The sequence below is a fragment of the Prenolepis imparis genome, unplaced genomic scaffold, assembly GCF_030444845.1.
Source record: "Prenolepis imparis isolate NDT839.2.m4 unplaced genomic scaffold, iyPreImpa1.0 SCAF_2, whole genome shotgun sequence".
Lineage (NCBI taxonomy): Eukaryota > Metazoa > Arthropoda > Insecta > Hymenoptera > Formicidae > Prenolepis > Prenolepis imparis.
Window position 1 is genome coordinate 2,402,182 of NW_028141160.1, and position 18,546 is coordinate 2,420,727.

At 28.0% G+C, this 18,546-nt stretch overlaps 1 protein-coding gene across 3 annotated transcripts; it reads left to right on the plus strand.

Annotated features, from left to right (window-relative positions):
- Positions 1-243: 243 nt before the first annotated feature.
- Positions 244-17,704, plus strand: LOC145949061 (proto-oncogene tyrosine-protein kinase ROS-like). 3 transcript variants are annotated; one of them, XM_083058765.1, is made up of 10 exons: positions 244-424; positions 2,838-2,937; positions 4,331-4,445; positions 11,036-11,680; positions 11,931-13,390; positions 13,540-13,974; positions 14,151-14,353; positions 14,532-15,002; positions 16,530-16,897; positions 17,048-17,704. In XM_083058765.1, the coding sequence occupies exons 1-10, from the start codon at positions 320-322 to the stop codon at positions 17,079-17,081; spliced, it is 3,936 nt and encodes a 1,311-aa protein (XP_082914891.1). In that variant the 5' UTR covers positions 244-319; the 3' UTR covers positions 17,082-17,704. The 3 variants fall into 3 exon arrangements, with proteins under 3 accessions (XP_082914891.1, XP_082914892.1, XP_082914893.1); XM_083058766.1 differs by having other exon boundaries at positions 16,530-16,710; XM_083058767.1 differs by lacking the exons at positions 2,838-2,937; positions 4,331-4,445.
- The last annotated feature ends 842 nt before the right edge of the window (positions 17,705-18,546 follow it).

Here is an 18,546-nt window from a genome sequence, read left to right on the forward strand (position 1 = left end):
TGTGTGTGTTTGTGCGTACGTGTATATGTAGAATGGTGAGGAAACAATGTACACGCACCGGCAGGAATGGTGTCCGGCGTTAGATGTGTGCAAATACGTGTATGACAGTCGAAAGTCATACGCACACATACGTAACGCGACATACGTATGTCACACACAAACTTGTATTACAATAAATCTACAGCGGGACATAAAGACACACCGACTCCATTATTATATACGAATCATTGTGCATGACACATTGGTAGCTGTTGGTCACTAGTCGAGAATTGCGTGAAATCGATTCGAGTACAAATATATACAAGAGAAAAAAGTTGTTATGTTAAGGACGTTAAAAATATTATGTATTTTACTAAAAGTGTTAATGCTAACGAGAGCAACCATCGCGGTCTCTTCGAAGGATCAAAAGAATCATGTACCTCAGGTCAGTCTCCAGGAAAAGTATTTTCATGTGCTTCGATTTATTTCGTGTAAGCAAGAGATTTCTTTTTTAAAGAAATTTGAATGTTATATTATGTAACTAAGAAATTACTTGTGTAATTAAAATTGTACAATACGTAACGAAAGTTGTTTGATGCTATAAGAAATATATATAAAGTTTGTTATTTTTGCGTCACACATTTTAAAATCGACATTATATAGTACAAAATTAATGTTAATTGTGACGGTATATTAAAATTTAAACGCAATACGAGTTGATATATAATAATTGTATTTAAGAATAAGAATTTTTAACATTATTGATTCCATTGATTCCGTTTATTCTTTGCCACATTGATAAACACATATGTGACATTTTTGCTTATATACATTTTCTCTAATTTCTAAAACATCTTTATATTTTTAAATTTGTATATATATATATTTATTAATTTTTGTATAAAATTTATATTAAGTTATATTTTATTTAACGAGATTAATATAAAAAACTCTTTGTTAAAATAAGTTTCAACAACACGACTATTAAATCTCGAGTAGAAGATTGCTTCAACGCACTTTGGCACATTAATTAAATTTAATTGTTCTCGATCAAATATTTCAAGGTCAATAATATAGATATAGTTAAATAGCTATCCATTTGTATATCATTTATCACTCAATGTGTATATATACATATATTTATACAGGGTGAGTATGCTAGTTGTAATTACATATTTTTTCTTAAAGACAATTATGTGTTTTCTTTAGACCAATCGATTTTTCTTATTATTTTGTGCATAAATTAAGGTAAGATCATCGGAAAATGAATATTTTACAAGATATTTCATAGTTTATGTAAGATTATGTTAAATTAAAGTATAAAATATTTCGTAAACTATTCACACTTTTTGACAATCACACTTTTATAACTTTTTATGCAGAATATTGCGAGGAATCTATTTATATAAAAAAATATGGTGGTTCCATTTAAAAAATTCGAGATGATTTTGCCCTCATCTTGGCAACGCCATCCAAGGTTAAACTGATAACATCAGTAAATAGATCTTTTTAAACCCTATAATATTGATAATGACTATTCTTTCCTTATCTCTAACCGTTTTCGAGAAAAATATAATGATTTTCTTATCAGACTCACCCTGTATATAAACATATGTACATACATATTATAATCAGGATACAAGTCGAAGTTTATGTTTATGGCATCATACTTTTAAAAATTTATGTGTTAAAAAATAATAATATAAATTTAAAAAGAATATAAGTAACCGCACAAACTTTTTTGATTACTTAATAAAATTATATTTATATGTTGAAATATATAAATCTTAAAACAGTGATAACAATTACACCCATAAAAAATTGAGTTAAGACAAAATCGCTTATTTAAAGAAATTAATTTCAAATTATTATGAAAACTGAACTATTAAATAAAACTGTTTCAACAATCAAAGAGAGCCAGCGCCTATTTGTTAAGAAAGATGGATATAAATTCTTATTAGCGTCCATTAATCCATTTTTGCATCAATTCTGCAACATTCTTTTTGAAAAAAATAAGAAAAAAAATCTTGACATACAAACAAATATTTTGATCTGAAACACAAAAAGAAAAGATTTTTAGAAAAAATGGTTTGCACAGTATTTAATACATTATACAGAGTAGTGCATCTACATTTCTAGTTGCAAAATATAAATGTAGAATATAATTAAAAATTTCGAGTATATATTAAAGAAATTAATAATTTTATAATAATTTTACCTATTTCTATTCAAGTCATTTATATAACTAAAAATCTCGAAACCCACCTATTTGAACAACTGATAGTTATTTATTCCTTTCAGATATATTTGAGTAATAAGCAATATTTTGCAATAAAATTTTGTAATTATGTTTCTTCTGCTACATATATTAATAGAACATTATATATAGTCGTAAGCTATAATATTAACAAGTTATTGACTTTAAAAATGAATTTCTTACTTTACATTAAAGATAATGCAAAATATTACATGTAATAGTATTTATTTTGAAACATTTTGAGATAATTTATTAAATATGTAGTATGTTGAATACATATTAACACGAATAATGGTACACAGTATGCCAACAATGGACAGATCGACGTAAGTGATAAAGCAAAACAATTGCAATTTTGCTGGATTATTTACAAATTTAACGGGATCCATTTCTAACAAAACTGAAAGTTGTTTTGGAACGTACAGAATAGATATCTATCTCATATTTTTAAATTTTTCTTATTTGCTTCTTTCGTTTTCATTACTTCAACGATCTTCATTCACCAGATATCTGCGAAATAAGTTTCTAACTAATCGCACATGTATTTTCATCAAGCGTTTCAACGCGGTATAGTAAACTTACAATGTACATTTATCAACAGGATATCCCATCTTTCAAGTTCATCAATGTTTACAATTACGTATCAAACATCGAATCTGTTCAGAATTATTCTGACAACGTGACTGTGAGAAATGAAGTGGGTAAGGATTAATTTGCAGATATGTCTACATTCCCAGAATCTAATGATTAATTGCAGGAGATTGTATATATAAAATCGAATCACAAAAAATTATTTACAAAATAATTTAACTTAACACAAATTGAAGAAAATTAAATCTAAAGAAATATCTCTAAACATAAAAAAAATATAAATATAAATTCTATTCGAGAAAATAGAGAAAGGGAGCTTGGAATGCAAGCACTGTAGGAGAAATAGTTTAGCATAAAATCAATCACATTATTCAATCATTATTTTGTTAGCTACTATCGTCGTTTCTAAGTAATAAATTGCAAATCTTAAATATTTCTAAATTCTTATCAATGATAAAAAATTTCGTGAAATAATGTACGCTCTCTGTAATTGTTAAAAGATTTCTATTCATTATAAAATATGTTTTTTATTTGAATTTTAACCACTTTATTATGGATTTAACCAATTTATTTTGAATTAATAAAAAAGCCAGACGCGGATAATAGGTAATCTGTCAGTTTCAAGGAAGAAATCATTTTTCTTAAAACTGATTAGTTGTGCACAGGGCGGATATTTTTTTGTATAATACCAAAAAATTATAAATAAATTTCAATTTTTTCTTGCTTCTTCGCTCTTACTAATCGGTTGAATTTCTAATATGATTTTCACATTAAGAGCTTTATTGAAATCTTAAGAATATTTGTTTTTGTTCAAAATAGAGAAGATATTAAAGGAAGATATTAAATAAGATGTTCGAACTTATTGCTTTCACATAGTAAACACTTCACAAATCATTTTTTATTATCCTTGAGTGGTCGAATGTTGTTGATCGCTGACATTACGTCCGCGAGTGTTTACAATACATATCTATGAAACATCTTCAATAAAAAACGAAACCAAAAATGTGAAATATCTCACGAATTGTTGAATTTTTTTACATTGTACCCTAATACTTTTTTACGCAGGCTGTTCCGAGGAACCGATCTACATTTAAAAAAATATGTAATTTCATTTTAAAGAAAAGTGCACTTGCATTTTTTAGGTGCATCGTTGCATTTATGAAAGAAATAAACTCATAGAAAAGTAGACCTTCCTATATCAATCGACTTTTTCCTCTACAACTTCTCTATCACTAACCAAACTCAAGATATAATCCGGCCCAATTGCGTGACTCATTCTGTATATACAGGGTGTTTCTTAAACATATATAAAAAATTCAAGGGTTAAGATTCATTTATCGCCCTGTGTTTTCAAAACGAAATGATTTTCAAAAAATTATCAGAGGTATAAATTTTCATAAAATGATCCAAGGAATCTCCCCTTGACTTTTTGACATATGTTTAAGAATTACCTTGTATAATATATAGATCTTTGTATAAAATTATGTATGCTTTTTTTGAAAGTACTCCAGGAAAGTACAATATCTTCAGAAGGCACTCCAAGCAAACCAACATTTCCTAGAGCATTCGTAGAATTCGGCAATAAACTATTCAAGAAAGACATTTTTGTGACATTTAGGTAAAGAATTTAAATTCTTAGCTTGTTTTTTTTATTGTTTTAAGTTTAACGACACACATACACACGCGCGTGCATATACAGGGTGTTCAGCGTAACAGTGCGCGCAATTTTTGAGACGTTTCCAATAGTTTAAAAAAAAAAGTTTATATAGTGAAAATTAATCTATTTTAAGCGCGTTATCATGCAATTAAAAAATTAGAAACAAATTTTTTTTTAATAAAAATATTAATATCACCTTGAAGTTTTTAAATGGAACTATCATATTTATTTTTATATATAAATCGATTCCTCACAATATTCTCTCAATAAAAAGTTATAAGAGTAGAATCGTCAAAAAATGAATAGTTTACGACATATTTCATATTTTAATTTAACATAATCTTACATAAACTATGAAATATCTCGTAAAATATTCATTTTCCGATAATCTTACCTTAATACTTTTATGCACAAATTAATGAGAGGAATTGATTTGTGTAAAGAAAACAGATAGTTGCTTCTAAGAAAAAATATGTAGCTGCTAGCTGCATATTACATATTTTTTCTTACAAATAATTATGTAAATTAAGAATATTTTTAAGAAATATTTTTATTTTTAACGGCTCTCAATATATAATAAATAAATAAATGTGATTTTTTAAATCCGGCCAATAGAGCCAAGCACGAAAATTAATTCTAATTTTTAGGAACTGTATCTCTTGGTTTGAGATTACAAAGTACCATCAATTAATAATCCTCGAACTTAAAAATAATAATTATGTGTTTGCGAGATATTTCATAGTTTATGTAAAATTATGTCAAATTAAAGTATAAAATATCTCGTAAACTACTCACTTTTTGAACATCCTACCCTCATAACTTTTTATGCAGAATTGTGAAGAATTGATTTATCCCTTTCTAAAAAAGGCATGTTAAATCGATAACTCGCATGTATTGTTGCCGCTTTTCCGCGATGCTGATTGGTTGTCTCGATGCACGTAGTGCGTTATGTTCGCGGCATCGAGCGGCTGACGCAAAGGTTAACTGTTTGACAGTTTGTGAATGTCAGAGTTAATACGGTTAATAAATGGTTTGGACTATATCAGGCTTTTAGCCAACGACTCAAAAGTTGAAAATTTGCTTAAATAAAAACGTATTATTGTTACATTGATTGTAAAAATGTGGGCTACGGGACTGTACACTGAAAAAAAAATTATTTAATCCAACTAATCTTTAGTTGAATACGTTCAAATAAATCATTTATTTGAAACTTAATAATATTGATTTGATATGACAAATATTTATTTGATATAAGAAATTCCTTTTCAAAACAAATAAATATTTATTTGTTTCAAATAAATAATTTATTTGAACGTATTCAACTAAATATTAGTTGAATTAAATAATTTTTTTTTCAGTGTATATATATTATATTATGTATATTATAATAATAACATCAAATTATTAATATATATTCAGATTTATGCATATTATTTTATATATTTCGTCGATAAATGTTAATTTTGTAAATTAAATCTAAAATAAATACACGAATTATATGTAAATAATATACGAATATATAAATAACTCAATCTAGATCTTATTACACCAATTGATGCTATAAACTTAATATTTTATTTTATAATTAAACTGTTAAAAAATAATTTGTTTTAAAATAAGCATTTTTATTTAAACAAACTATGTTTATTACTAACTGGTGCAAAACTTGATCCAATTCTTTTAAAAGCTAACATTAAGCATTATGTGATAACTTTCTATAATAATGAATTTTCTTATATATACATCAATCATTGTATTATATCAATCAGGAAAATTTTTACACAAAAGAGTTAATATATAACAGAAAATATTGTCTAATAGTCCAATGATGAGCTCAACACTCATTCCAGAATCGGTAAAAGTGATAATTATTTGTTTAAGTTTAAGCGTATGAAATCATTAAGTATTATATCAATCATATCGTTAAAAAATATATCGCGTATTTATTCGCACAATTATCCCGATTGATATTACATGACCTGATAGAATTCTGTAGTATACCTGGAAATTGAACACACTCGTATGTTAAAAAGAATATGATACAGAAATCAGTTGATAACTGTCATAAAATATTAATTGAGTTTAAAGTACTATAACATTTTATTTAAAATATATTATTATTTTAATTTTTTATCATATTATTTAAAAAATTAATTAGCAAATTAACGCTGTAATCTGTCAAAAAATATTAATAAAGTGTTAATTTGTTAATTAAATTTTAAAATAAAAATATGTTATAAAAATGAAATAAAATAAATAAATAATAAAATAATAATATGTTTTAAATAATATGTTATAATACTTTAAACTTGATTAATATTTTTGACATTCGCATTGTGTGTTATATTTGTAGCATGAAGAGGCTGTCATCGCGAGGGTTAGCAATTAGCAGTTTGACAGTTAGTCCAAAATAAAATTAAATAAAATAATAACGTTTTAAATAATATGTTATAATACTTTAAACTTTGATTAATATTTTCGTGGAAAAGATGCAACAATACTTACGAGAATCGACTTAATATATCTTTTTTAGAAATAGACTAGAATAACACAAGCGCGCGTTATGCCATTCCTCGATTTTATTTAAAAAAGTATGATGTATTTATATAAAGTTTGTTTAAACTTGATTAATATTTTTTGACAGAAATCAGATGATTAAAGCATTACATTGATAATTAAATTTTAAAATAAAAATATGTTATAAAAATTAAAATAATAATGTTATAAATAATATGTTATAATTCCTTATCTGCGATTAATATTTTTTCACAGAAATTAGCTGATAGCTGTTATAAATATTAATCGAGTTTAAGAAATTATAATACATTATTTAAATCATATTATTATTTTAAATGTTATAACATATTCTTATGCTTATGGTGCCAAAATAATCTGCAAACAATACACTATTGAAATATATATACGATTAATTTTTGGCTCGATTTAAAGTATTGAAAATTAAAATTTATAGACCGCGAACCTCATACGGCGCGGATTTAATTTTCGTATATTATACCAAAAAGTTTGTAGGCTGGTATGCTGATCGTACCATCATAATGTGCAGACAATGTAGTGTTGAAATATGTAAAAGAATAATTTTTGACACGTTTTAAAATATTGAGAATTAATATTTTTAAACCGCGGATCCCATACGGCGCACAATTATATTTCGTATTTTATACCAAAAAGTTTGTAGGCTGGTATGCTGATGGTACCATCATAATGTGTAGACAATGTACTGTTAAAATATATAAAAGAATAATTTTTGGCGCGTCTTGAAATATTGAAAATTAAAACTTTTAAGCCGCGAATCTCATACGGCGCACAATTATATTACGTATATTGTATCAAAAAGTTTGTAGGCTGGTATTCTGATGATACCGTCATAATGTGTAGACAATGTACTGTTAAAATATATGAAAGAATAATTTTTGGCGCGTCTTAAAATATTGAAAATTAAAACTTTTAAGCCGCGAATCTCATACGGCGCACAATTATATTACGTATATTGTATCAAAAAGTTTGTAGGCTGGTATTCTGATGGTACCATCATAATGTGTAGACAATGTACTGTTAACATATATGAAAGAATAATTTTTTGCGCGTCTTAAAATATTGAAAATTAAAACTTTTAAGGATTGAATCCCATACGGCGTACAATTATATTACGTATATTATATCAAAAAGTTTGTAGGCTGATATTCTGATGGTACCATCATAATGTGTAGACAATGTACTGTTAAAATATATAAAAGAATAATTTTTGGCGCGTCTTGAAATATTTAAAATTAAAATTTTAAGTCGCGAATCTCATACGGCGCACAATTATATTTCGTATTTTATACCAAAAAGTTTGTAGGCTGGTATTCTGATGGTACCATCATAATGTGCAGACAATGTACTGTTAAAATATATGAAAGATTAATTTTTGGCTCTGTTTAAAATATTAAAAATCGATACTTTATAGCCGCGAACCCATTAAAACTCAGATTCATATTATGTGTATTAAATGAAAAAATTGTAGGCTCGAATCTATTTGGTACAGAAATAATCTGCATATAATGTACTATTAAGAAAAACAATCAATTAATTTTTGGCTGTTTTTAAAATATTAAAAATCCATACTTTATTAACGCGAACCCTATATAAGGAAGAATTATACTATATGTATATTAAACGAAAAAATTTGTACGCTTGAATCTGTTTGGTATAAAAGTAATCTGTATAAAATGTACTATTAAAAAAATAATCGATTTATTTTTGGCTTTTATTAAAATATTAAAAATCGATACTTTATAACCGCGGACTCTATATAAAGCAGAATTATGTTATATGTATTAAACAAAAAAATTTTTACGCTTGAATTTGTTTGGTATAAGAGAGATCTGCATAAAATGTACTATTAAAAAAAACATTCAATTAATTTTTGGCTTTTTTAGAATATTCAAAATCGATACTTTATAACCGCGGACTCTATATAAAGCAGAATTATATTATGTGTATTAAACGAAAAAATTTGTAAGCTCGAATATATTTGGTATAAAAGTAATCTGCATAAAATGTTACTATTAAAAAGAACAAGCGATGAATTTTTGTCTCTTATTAAAATATTAAAAATCTATACTTTATTGCCGCGGACCTATAAAACTCAGACTTATATTATGTGTATTATATAATAAAAACTTGTACGCTCGAATCTGTTTGGTATAAAAGTAATCTGCATACAATGTACTGTTAACAAAAGACAAGCGATGAATTTTTTGCTTTTTTTAGAATATTTAAAGTTGAAACTTTGTAGACATGAACCCTACACTGCGCAGACTTATATTATGTATATTATATAAAATAATTTGCATGCTCGTATTTATTTTATATAAAGAGCCAATAACTTATCGCTTGTTTTTTTCAATTGTATGTTGTTTGCAGATTATTTTTATACCAAACAATACAAATTCTTTTATTTGATATACATAATAAAAGTTTGCGCCATATAGGATCCGCTGCTACAAAGTATATCGATTTTTGATATTCGAAGAATAGCCAAAAATTTATTGCTTGTATATTTCGATAGTACATTGTATTATATATATAAAAGTTATCTGCAAACAATAAAATATTTTATTCGAGTTTTAAGTAGTAAACATATTATTTGTAATATTATTTATAACATTTTTAATTTTTATAACATATTTTTATTTTAAAATTTAATTAGCAAATTAACGCTTTAATTATCTGATTTCTGTCAAAAATTGTTAATCAAATTTAAACAAAATTTATATAAAAATATCATTTTTATAATATCATTCTTTTTAATATAAAATTAAAGAATGGCGCGCGCGTAGCGCGCGCTTGTGTTGTTCTAGTATATTAAAAATATGATGGTTCCTATTTAAAAACTTTAAGATGACATTAATATTTTTATTTAAACAATTTTTTTCAAACTTTTTGCGTAAGACAGATTAATTTTTACTAAATAAATTTTTTTGAATTATCGGCAATGTCTCAAAAATTATACGGACTGTTATGCTGAACACCCTATATATATTTATGTAATTTCCATATTATACGAGGGTGGATCAATAAGTACCCGTGTTTGAAGATAGGTGGTATTGCTGAGGGAAGTTCGCATTATCATCGTGTATTATCATCTTTCAAACGACGCCATACCAAATTTCAGACTGATTCATAGATTAGTTTTGATTTGACAGCCATTTGTATTAAACGTGTTTGGTGTTTTTTCGATACAATGGAAAAAGAGCAATATCGATCCGTAATTCGCTTTTTATTTTTGAATGGGAAAACGACGAAGGGTCCCCATAGACAGCATCCAACTTCACTTTTATTTCTTCGCACGTTTTTCCATTCAAAAATAAAAAGCGAATTACGGATCGATATTGCTCTTTTTCCATTGTATCGAAAAACATCAAACACGTTTAACACAAATGGCTGTCAAATCAAAACTAATCTATGAATCAGTCTGAAATTTGGTATGGCGTCGTTTGAAAGATGATAATACACGATGATAATGCGAACTTCCCTCAGCAATACCACCTGTCTTCAAACACGGGTACTTATTGATCCACTCTCGTATATACAGACTGTAACTAAACAAATGCGGAGCTCATCATCAAATTCTTGACCAATTTGGAGACGATTATTCTTTCCCAGTGAAAATATCGAGGCACCAATAATTTTCAAGTTATCAATAATTGAAAGAGAAGAGCTTCTCACAAACTGAACTTGTACAGTTAAAATATTAACAAAACACATTACATTCTTCAGTTAATTTTAGATAGAGTTTAGTTTAATAAAATTTTATTTTAAGACTTACAATTAGTTACAAAGATACAAGATAGCAAAAATTGGGAACATGCTAAAAAAAATGATAACTTCCTTCGACATTTTCGTTGAGGAAAAATCGTTTCCAAATTGGCCATAGAATCTCTGATGGTGTGCTCCATATATGTATGTTTTATCAATTACACCTTGTGTATTTCTTTATCAGAAATTCGATAAAAATAAAAAGAATAAGATATCTTATTTCTTTACAGATGGAACAAACCTGAATTGACAAATGGAGAGATACAAAAATATAGGATCCAGTATTGGTTCGAGCATTTGAATCAAAGGATTAAAATTGTCGATATTATTCCAAATACGATATTGCAATACAAAGTATACGATTTAAAACCTGATACAATCTACTACTTCAAAGTACAGGCGCATAATCAATTTGGTGGTGGCCCTTACACTAAGTTTATCAATGTTTCGACCACGCAAGAGAATCCAGTACCTTTATTACTCGTCGGCGTGCGTAAAATATTTGGTGTGATTGTATTGGATATAGATTTACAGATGAGCATTGAACTTGATACTGATTACAATAAGTATAAAGAAATCGTTTACTCGGCATTGGAACATAAGATTTATGGAATCACTGAGACGTTAGAGCTAAGAACAATGGACTTTAATCCAAACCAAATCGAAACGAATCGACGTTCCATAAAAATAGCAAATCTCAATGACTCTGCGCGCGGTCTCTGCATCGATTTGGTAGCAAGAAATCTTTATTGGATACAAAACAGCAACATTATGAAGCTAGATTTGACACTATGGCAAAGTTTTGACATAGTTAAAAACGATAATATTCTAAAAACAAATGGGTTTATATTTTTAGATGTACTACCGTCTATAGGGTATGTTAAAAATTTCATCTATCTAAAAAAATTAACAACTTCGTCTCTTTTAATTAAAGATTTGTGTTGTTCTGTAACTTTTCAATAATTTGATATACAGAATTTATATTAAAGATCGCATATATAAGTTATAAAATCATAAATTCATGCAGAATTGTAAAAAATAAAATTTAAATAATTACATATTAATTTGTGATATACAATTACAATATGTTTTATTAGTAGAGTGAATAATATGTTTATTTTTCAGATATTTATATTGGTCAGAACTTGATTTGGAAAGAAATAAAAATATTATAATGCAATCGGATTTCGATGGAAAAAACGTAAAACCCTTTTTAGAAAATAATATATGCTTCTGTCAATATAAACTATTAGAACTATCATCCCTTATGCAAATTGACACCACGAATGTTGACAAGCCACTAATATATTGGATATTGAAAAATAATTTAATAGTAACGGATATTAATGGTTGTAAATGTAATCTGATTTTAAGGGTTAAAAATCAAACAGATTTCGTTTATTTAACGATTGATAAAATAAATATTTACTTGTACAATAATTTCGACAAAATAATCTATATTTTAAAGAAAAAGTATGCTCTTCTCGAAAGCAAAGAAAACGCATTTGAAAGTGTCGAAAAAATAAGTATGCAAGGTATTGATAATGTCTATCATACATTAATAGCTCTTGATAAATCTTTACAATTGTATCCCCCGACGATATGTTTGACACCTAAAATGGAAGATTATGGTGTTGAAAGTGTGCGCATAACCGCGAACAGTATCTATGTGAGTCTTCCGGAGTCGATTCTAAATGATGGATGCAAAAAGTACAACTTGGCCACCACTATATATAACATCTCCATGAGTTATTTAACATGTTTGTACAATAACAGTAAAAAGTTCGAGCAATTTAACGTGGTGACATATAAACGGCATTACAAAATCCAGAATTTAACATCAAACACAACCTATACACTAAAGCTGGCACTCAGCAATTTTTACATCGACAAATTATCGATGGGATTACAATTCGGTTCGGATTTGAATGTGACAACCACTCCAGGCAAGCTCAACGCGCCGGAAGATGTGACAGTTCAAATTCTAACACCCACTCTGGCGATAGTCAGTTGGACGCCACCCAAGAGACTAAATAACTGCGTTGCGGTAATCTACGAGGTGCATTGCACGCAATATCCGAATAGCACGGAAGAAAAATTAGGATTAGCGTCCATTGTCAAACAAGTCATCAAGCCCGAACGTACGACGGAAGGAAAGTTTTTCACCGTAATCCGCTTGCTGCGATCAAGACGTAAATACATGATATTCGTCCGTGTATATCCGTATTATTTCACAGTGACAGAATTCTACACTGACAGTTTAAACAAAACGGGTTCCATAATGGAACCGAATAATTTAACGTTGAGCGGAGTCAGTACAAACAGTATGAATATCTCGTGGATTCCTAGCGTTAATCTGACGATCCACACTAAATTCCGTTCCATACTGGAATACAAAAGTGATGTGATACAAGAGTGGCAAGTCGCGAATAACACTGAGTGGAATAATGACAAAGTAACGTATTATATAGAAAATTTACTGCCGCGAACTTTATACAAATTCCGTTTGACCTTGAGGTACCCCGAGTACATGGACGAAGACTTTATATGGTCGCCTAATAAAGGATTTACTTTTGGGACGCTCGGTAAGCAAATAATGACATAATAATGTGTTTAGAAGAAGAAATCATTCTTAAATAATAATTTATATTGGAAAATTAAATAATAAAGTTTTAAGTAAATGTATGTCCTAGAATAAAACATACAATTTAAATTGTACTCTTATATAACAAAGGTGATGCAACAAAGGTTCCGAGTGCTCCTGGGATACCTAAGATAACAAGACTATCTGATCTTATGTTAAACTGGGAACCTGCAAAAGCTCACAATTCACAAGTTACTTTGTATCGACTGGAAGGTTTAATTATCGAAAATAATTACAAAGAAGGCAATCAGACTGACAAAAACAAATATTGGAATTTATATTATAACGGAACAGATAATTATTGGATACTTACGAGAAACATGAATCGGAAATATCAATTTCGCGTACAGGCTGAAAACGTTTACGGATTTGGAGAATGGAGCGATTCAAGCGAGATCGTTGATTTAACAGAATCTATCGAAATCTCTACTATGCAATATTTATCATACCTATACAATTACCTTCCATTAATATTAAGTCTTGTCGCTACCGTCGTAATCTGTAATGTTTACTACTTTTACTGCTGTATGTACATTTCTTATAAATCTTAGATTTTTGATTGTAAATTATTTTAGATTTTATATAACAAAAATTTCTGGAAAGTTAATTCATATACATATATACTTGTAGAAAATAATTTAAATTTTGCATTGCATACTATTAGATAAATTTATTATAAACATTATAATGTTACCTAATAGCATACCGACGACGCAACAAACAAGTTCTGTCTCCGATCAACGAATTAGCAACTTTATACGAAATGCTTCACGAAAATGTTCAACTTAACTCGCTATACGCTACTCCTAGAATGCAATATAATCCGGACAAATTTGCATTAACCATAATCGGAAAAAAACAAATTACTTTAACAAAGTTTCTAGGCAGCGGCGCATTTGGAAAGGTAAAAATTAATTTCTTATTACTTAAATATGTAGGATCCTCTGGAAGACTTTCTTTAACTATATTTTTACCAGAAAATTTTGTGATAAAGACACATTTTTAATATAAATAATTGCAAAAATTGATTTACTTTAATTACTAAATATTAAATATTTCAAGAAACCGGTTTTTTTTCGCAGGTTTTTCAAGGAACCGTCAAAGGTTTAGAAAAATCAGACACAACGCCTATTGCCATTAAGATGTTACGAAAAAATGCTTCCTCGCAAGAGAAGAACGAATTCTTGGAAGAGGCCAAGCTTATGAGCCACTTTCGTCACAAACATGTGCTGAGATTGTTAGGCATCTGTTTTGACGCGGATTCACCACGGCTCATATTAGAATTAATGGAAGCTGGTGACTTACTGAAATATTTGAGAGAGAGTCGAACATTGCAACCGGAAGATCCGCACGCTTTGCGTCTACAAGACTTGCTCGCCATGTGCGAAGATGTTGTTCGGGGTTGTTGCTACTTAGAAGAACTGCACTTTGTGCATAGAGACCTCGCGTGTCGTAATTGCTTAATATCCGCGAGAAATCGCGAAAATCGTACTGTGAAAATCGGCGATTTTGGACTAGCGAGAGATATTTACAAAAATAACTACTATCGCATGGTAAATGCAATCATTTCCACAGGATATTTTTTTGCATTGTAATAATATCTTTAAGCTAATTAGAATGTAAACAAAAATATATAATAACATTTTTTCTTGTATAGGGAAAAGTATGCTAAATTGTACAGTTTGTTAAATCGTACCTCTATTGTATTTCTTAAATAAAATTAAAATATTTTAATGTGTTAACGTTGTTATATCGCGGCTAGCCTCACTCGAATGCCGCAATGTTTGTTTCCTTTTCAAGCGATCTATTGAAGAGTGATGTTCATAAATTTATTTTGTATGATTTTCATGTAATATTCGGCACCTCGTGCCTAAGGTATCATATTGAGAAAGATAAGCAATTAAACTAAAGTATTTTTTTTATCTTATTTAATCCCTGTATATAGAAGCATCGAAAAATCGGCAAAATATTTTAAGATTATTTTTGGGAGGAAAATGTTATTTCTCGGGCCCCTCAATTTGATGGGTGGCTTTGATAGATTTTTTACCGAAAAAAAGAATGCCGCAAAGCACATTGCGCTATGATCAATAGTTTTTGAGATATCGAATTTTAAAAGTTGTTTTGGATTTACAACTTTGCACGCGAATGTGTCTAGTTTTTTGGTAGCGGAACTCCCCGTAGGAAGGGCGGAACACACTGCCTCCACGCATACACTTTTTAATGCGAAGTTAGATCCACATGGGTTACAACCACATGGGCTTTGCGGCATTCTTTTTCTCGGTAAAAAATCTATCAAAACCACCTATCAAAATAAGGGTCCCCGGAAATAACATTCTTGTTTTTTTTTTATTTACATATTTGACAAGACAATGAAAGTTCGGTAAAACGTACCATTAACTTTTTCCTATATATTGTACTAATTGCGATTTACTAAATTTATTTTTTCAGTTAGGCATAGTTTTTTTTCTTTTTATTTAGATGGACAACTGAAGAAAATATCAAATTTATAATTATATTGAGATAATACTTACTTATATTATTGCGTGATACAAAAAGTATTTTTGTTAAATTTTTGAAAAGAATTTATGATTATATAAACAGATATGACATTCTTATAGATATGTTTTGTTGCAGACTGAGAAATTTTGTAGAAAATAAAACGTTATTTTTGTTATAATTTTTCAATTTTATTGTTAGAGATAGTACAATTTAAAAATTCATCGGTACAATTTAGCAAGTCGGTATTGTAAATCGTATGAAATACTACTTTTTTAATTTTTAATTTACGATATGAAACAATGATAAATTTGTGTTAATGTTTAACGTATATCGTTGAAAAAAAACTATAATTTATTTTATATTTTATTATAATATATAAATATAAATAAATATATTTTGTCATTTCTTTGATAGTTTTATTGCAATTTTAATATTTACCTTAGGTACGATTTAGGTACGATAACATACTTTTCTCTATGTATAGAGAAAGGAAGACGACTTAACTTTATCTGCACGTTTGCTGCTAAAAAATGATCGATTTCGGTTTCAAAACACTTAACTGCGCTAAAATTATATTTTAGGAAGGGAGAACCCCGCTTCCTGTTCGCTGGATGGCACCGGAATCTTTGATAGATGCAATATTTACTTCACAAAGCGATGTTTGGGCATTCGGGGTACTAATGTGGGAAATTACATCGTTGGGCCAGCAACCCTATTTTGCCAGAAGTAATTTTGAAGTATGCCAGCATGTGTGTGCGGGAGGTAAGCTGTCCAAACCTCTCAACTGTCCATCAACATTATACCAGTTGATGCTGCGTTGTTGGAATGCGGAGAACGATAGGCCAAACTTTAGACATTGTCTCAAAAATATCGAAACCCTGAGAGACAACATACAAGATACGATACTGATAGATATTATGACATGCAGACATGCAGAGATGAATCGATCGTAATTCTTTTTTTATGTACATATCATTGCATGGAGTAATACATTTTTCTAAATCGATATATAATATTGATTAAACATATTGCAAAAATATTGCTTTTACATTCGTTCATGTAAGGGAAAGCTGAATCAGTGCTTGCTGCATATTTGCAGACGCGATAGCCACTTTGCAGCCAGTAGAGGGTAGGGGAGGAGGTAATCTGGAAGCATAAAGCGCACTGAAAGAATGAGGACACTCGCACGTATAATTAGACGCTCAGCGGGTGGCGGCTTCGAACATACAAGAAGACAGATATACCGGGTGTCCCATTTTAAAGGACCCACTCAAATATCTCAGAAACACTGCGTTAAATCAAAAAATGTTTCCTACAAAAGTTGTAGGGTTTCGAGGGGGACATAACATAGTAATATTCATATGACCTTGGGCGGCGTTTCCAAGGTCAAGTAAAGGTGAGAATAAATTTTTTAAATGGAAACCCATATTTTTTATTATACTAGAACATAACATTGCGCGCGCTACGCGCGCACCATTTAACCTTGAGAATGTAAAAAAATTCCAATATATATTTTAAAAATTTATATTTATTTATGAAAATATATAATTTAACACAATTTTTTAATTAGACTAATATTAAAATTAAATTAAGTTACATATATATCAATGGCACATAATAGCCATACATACATATTAATAGCCGCACATATATATCAATGGCATAACGACTATATTGTACTATTGATTTATTTGTAAAAATTGAAAATATTTATTTATTAACTTCTTATTTGTTTGTACATTATTACATTACATATGGCACGTTTTCTGAATTTTGATTATATACATAATAGAAAATTCAAGTTGTTGCGTAATTATGTCTAGACAAAATATTAATTCTGAATTTATTTTATCCTATAACAAACATTTTTTCAGGAATTACCTTGTATAAATAATTATTTTTATATTTTTTAAAAAATATATTTATACAGAGAAATATTCCTACTATTAATTGAATTTAATATGATAAGAGATAAAATATAATCTATTCTTTCTAAAATTATTGATACAGTGAAACAAATTATGATTCATAAGGTATAGATAAAAATTATATGGTTTGGAAGGAAACACATGAAGAAAATAAATACTAAAATAAATAAAGGTTATTATTGTTTTTATTTTCTCTCATAAGATATTATTTACAAAATAGTTTATGTACATATATTCTTATGTACCAAAAAAACTAAATTAATATAAGGAACAAAAAAAAAGGAAATGAATAAGGAAAAACCAATAATTAATAACAAGAAAATAACGTTACGTTATTATTTTTATCTATTTGGTATTAATTAATTTAAAGTTTAAATAAATTTAACTTAATAAAAGAGAAAACGTTGTTATATGTAATAAAAATAGTTATTTTGAGAAATTTTTCTTTCTTTTTTATTTCTTCTTCTGTGTCTAAAACATAAAAAGTTTATTATTAATGTAAAAATTATACATATAAAATATAATTATAAAAATTAATAAAAATAACTAATTATTTTTATTTATATTATATTATATATTTAATAATATTAAAAAATTTTAACTAATATAAAAATAAATAATTAATAATTTTATTATTTCAATAATTTACCTTTTCAACTTCTTCACATTT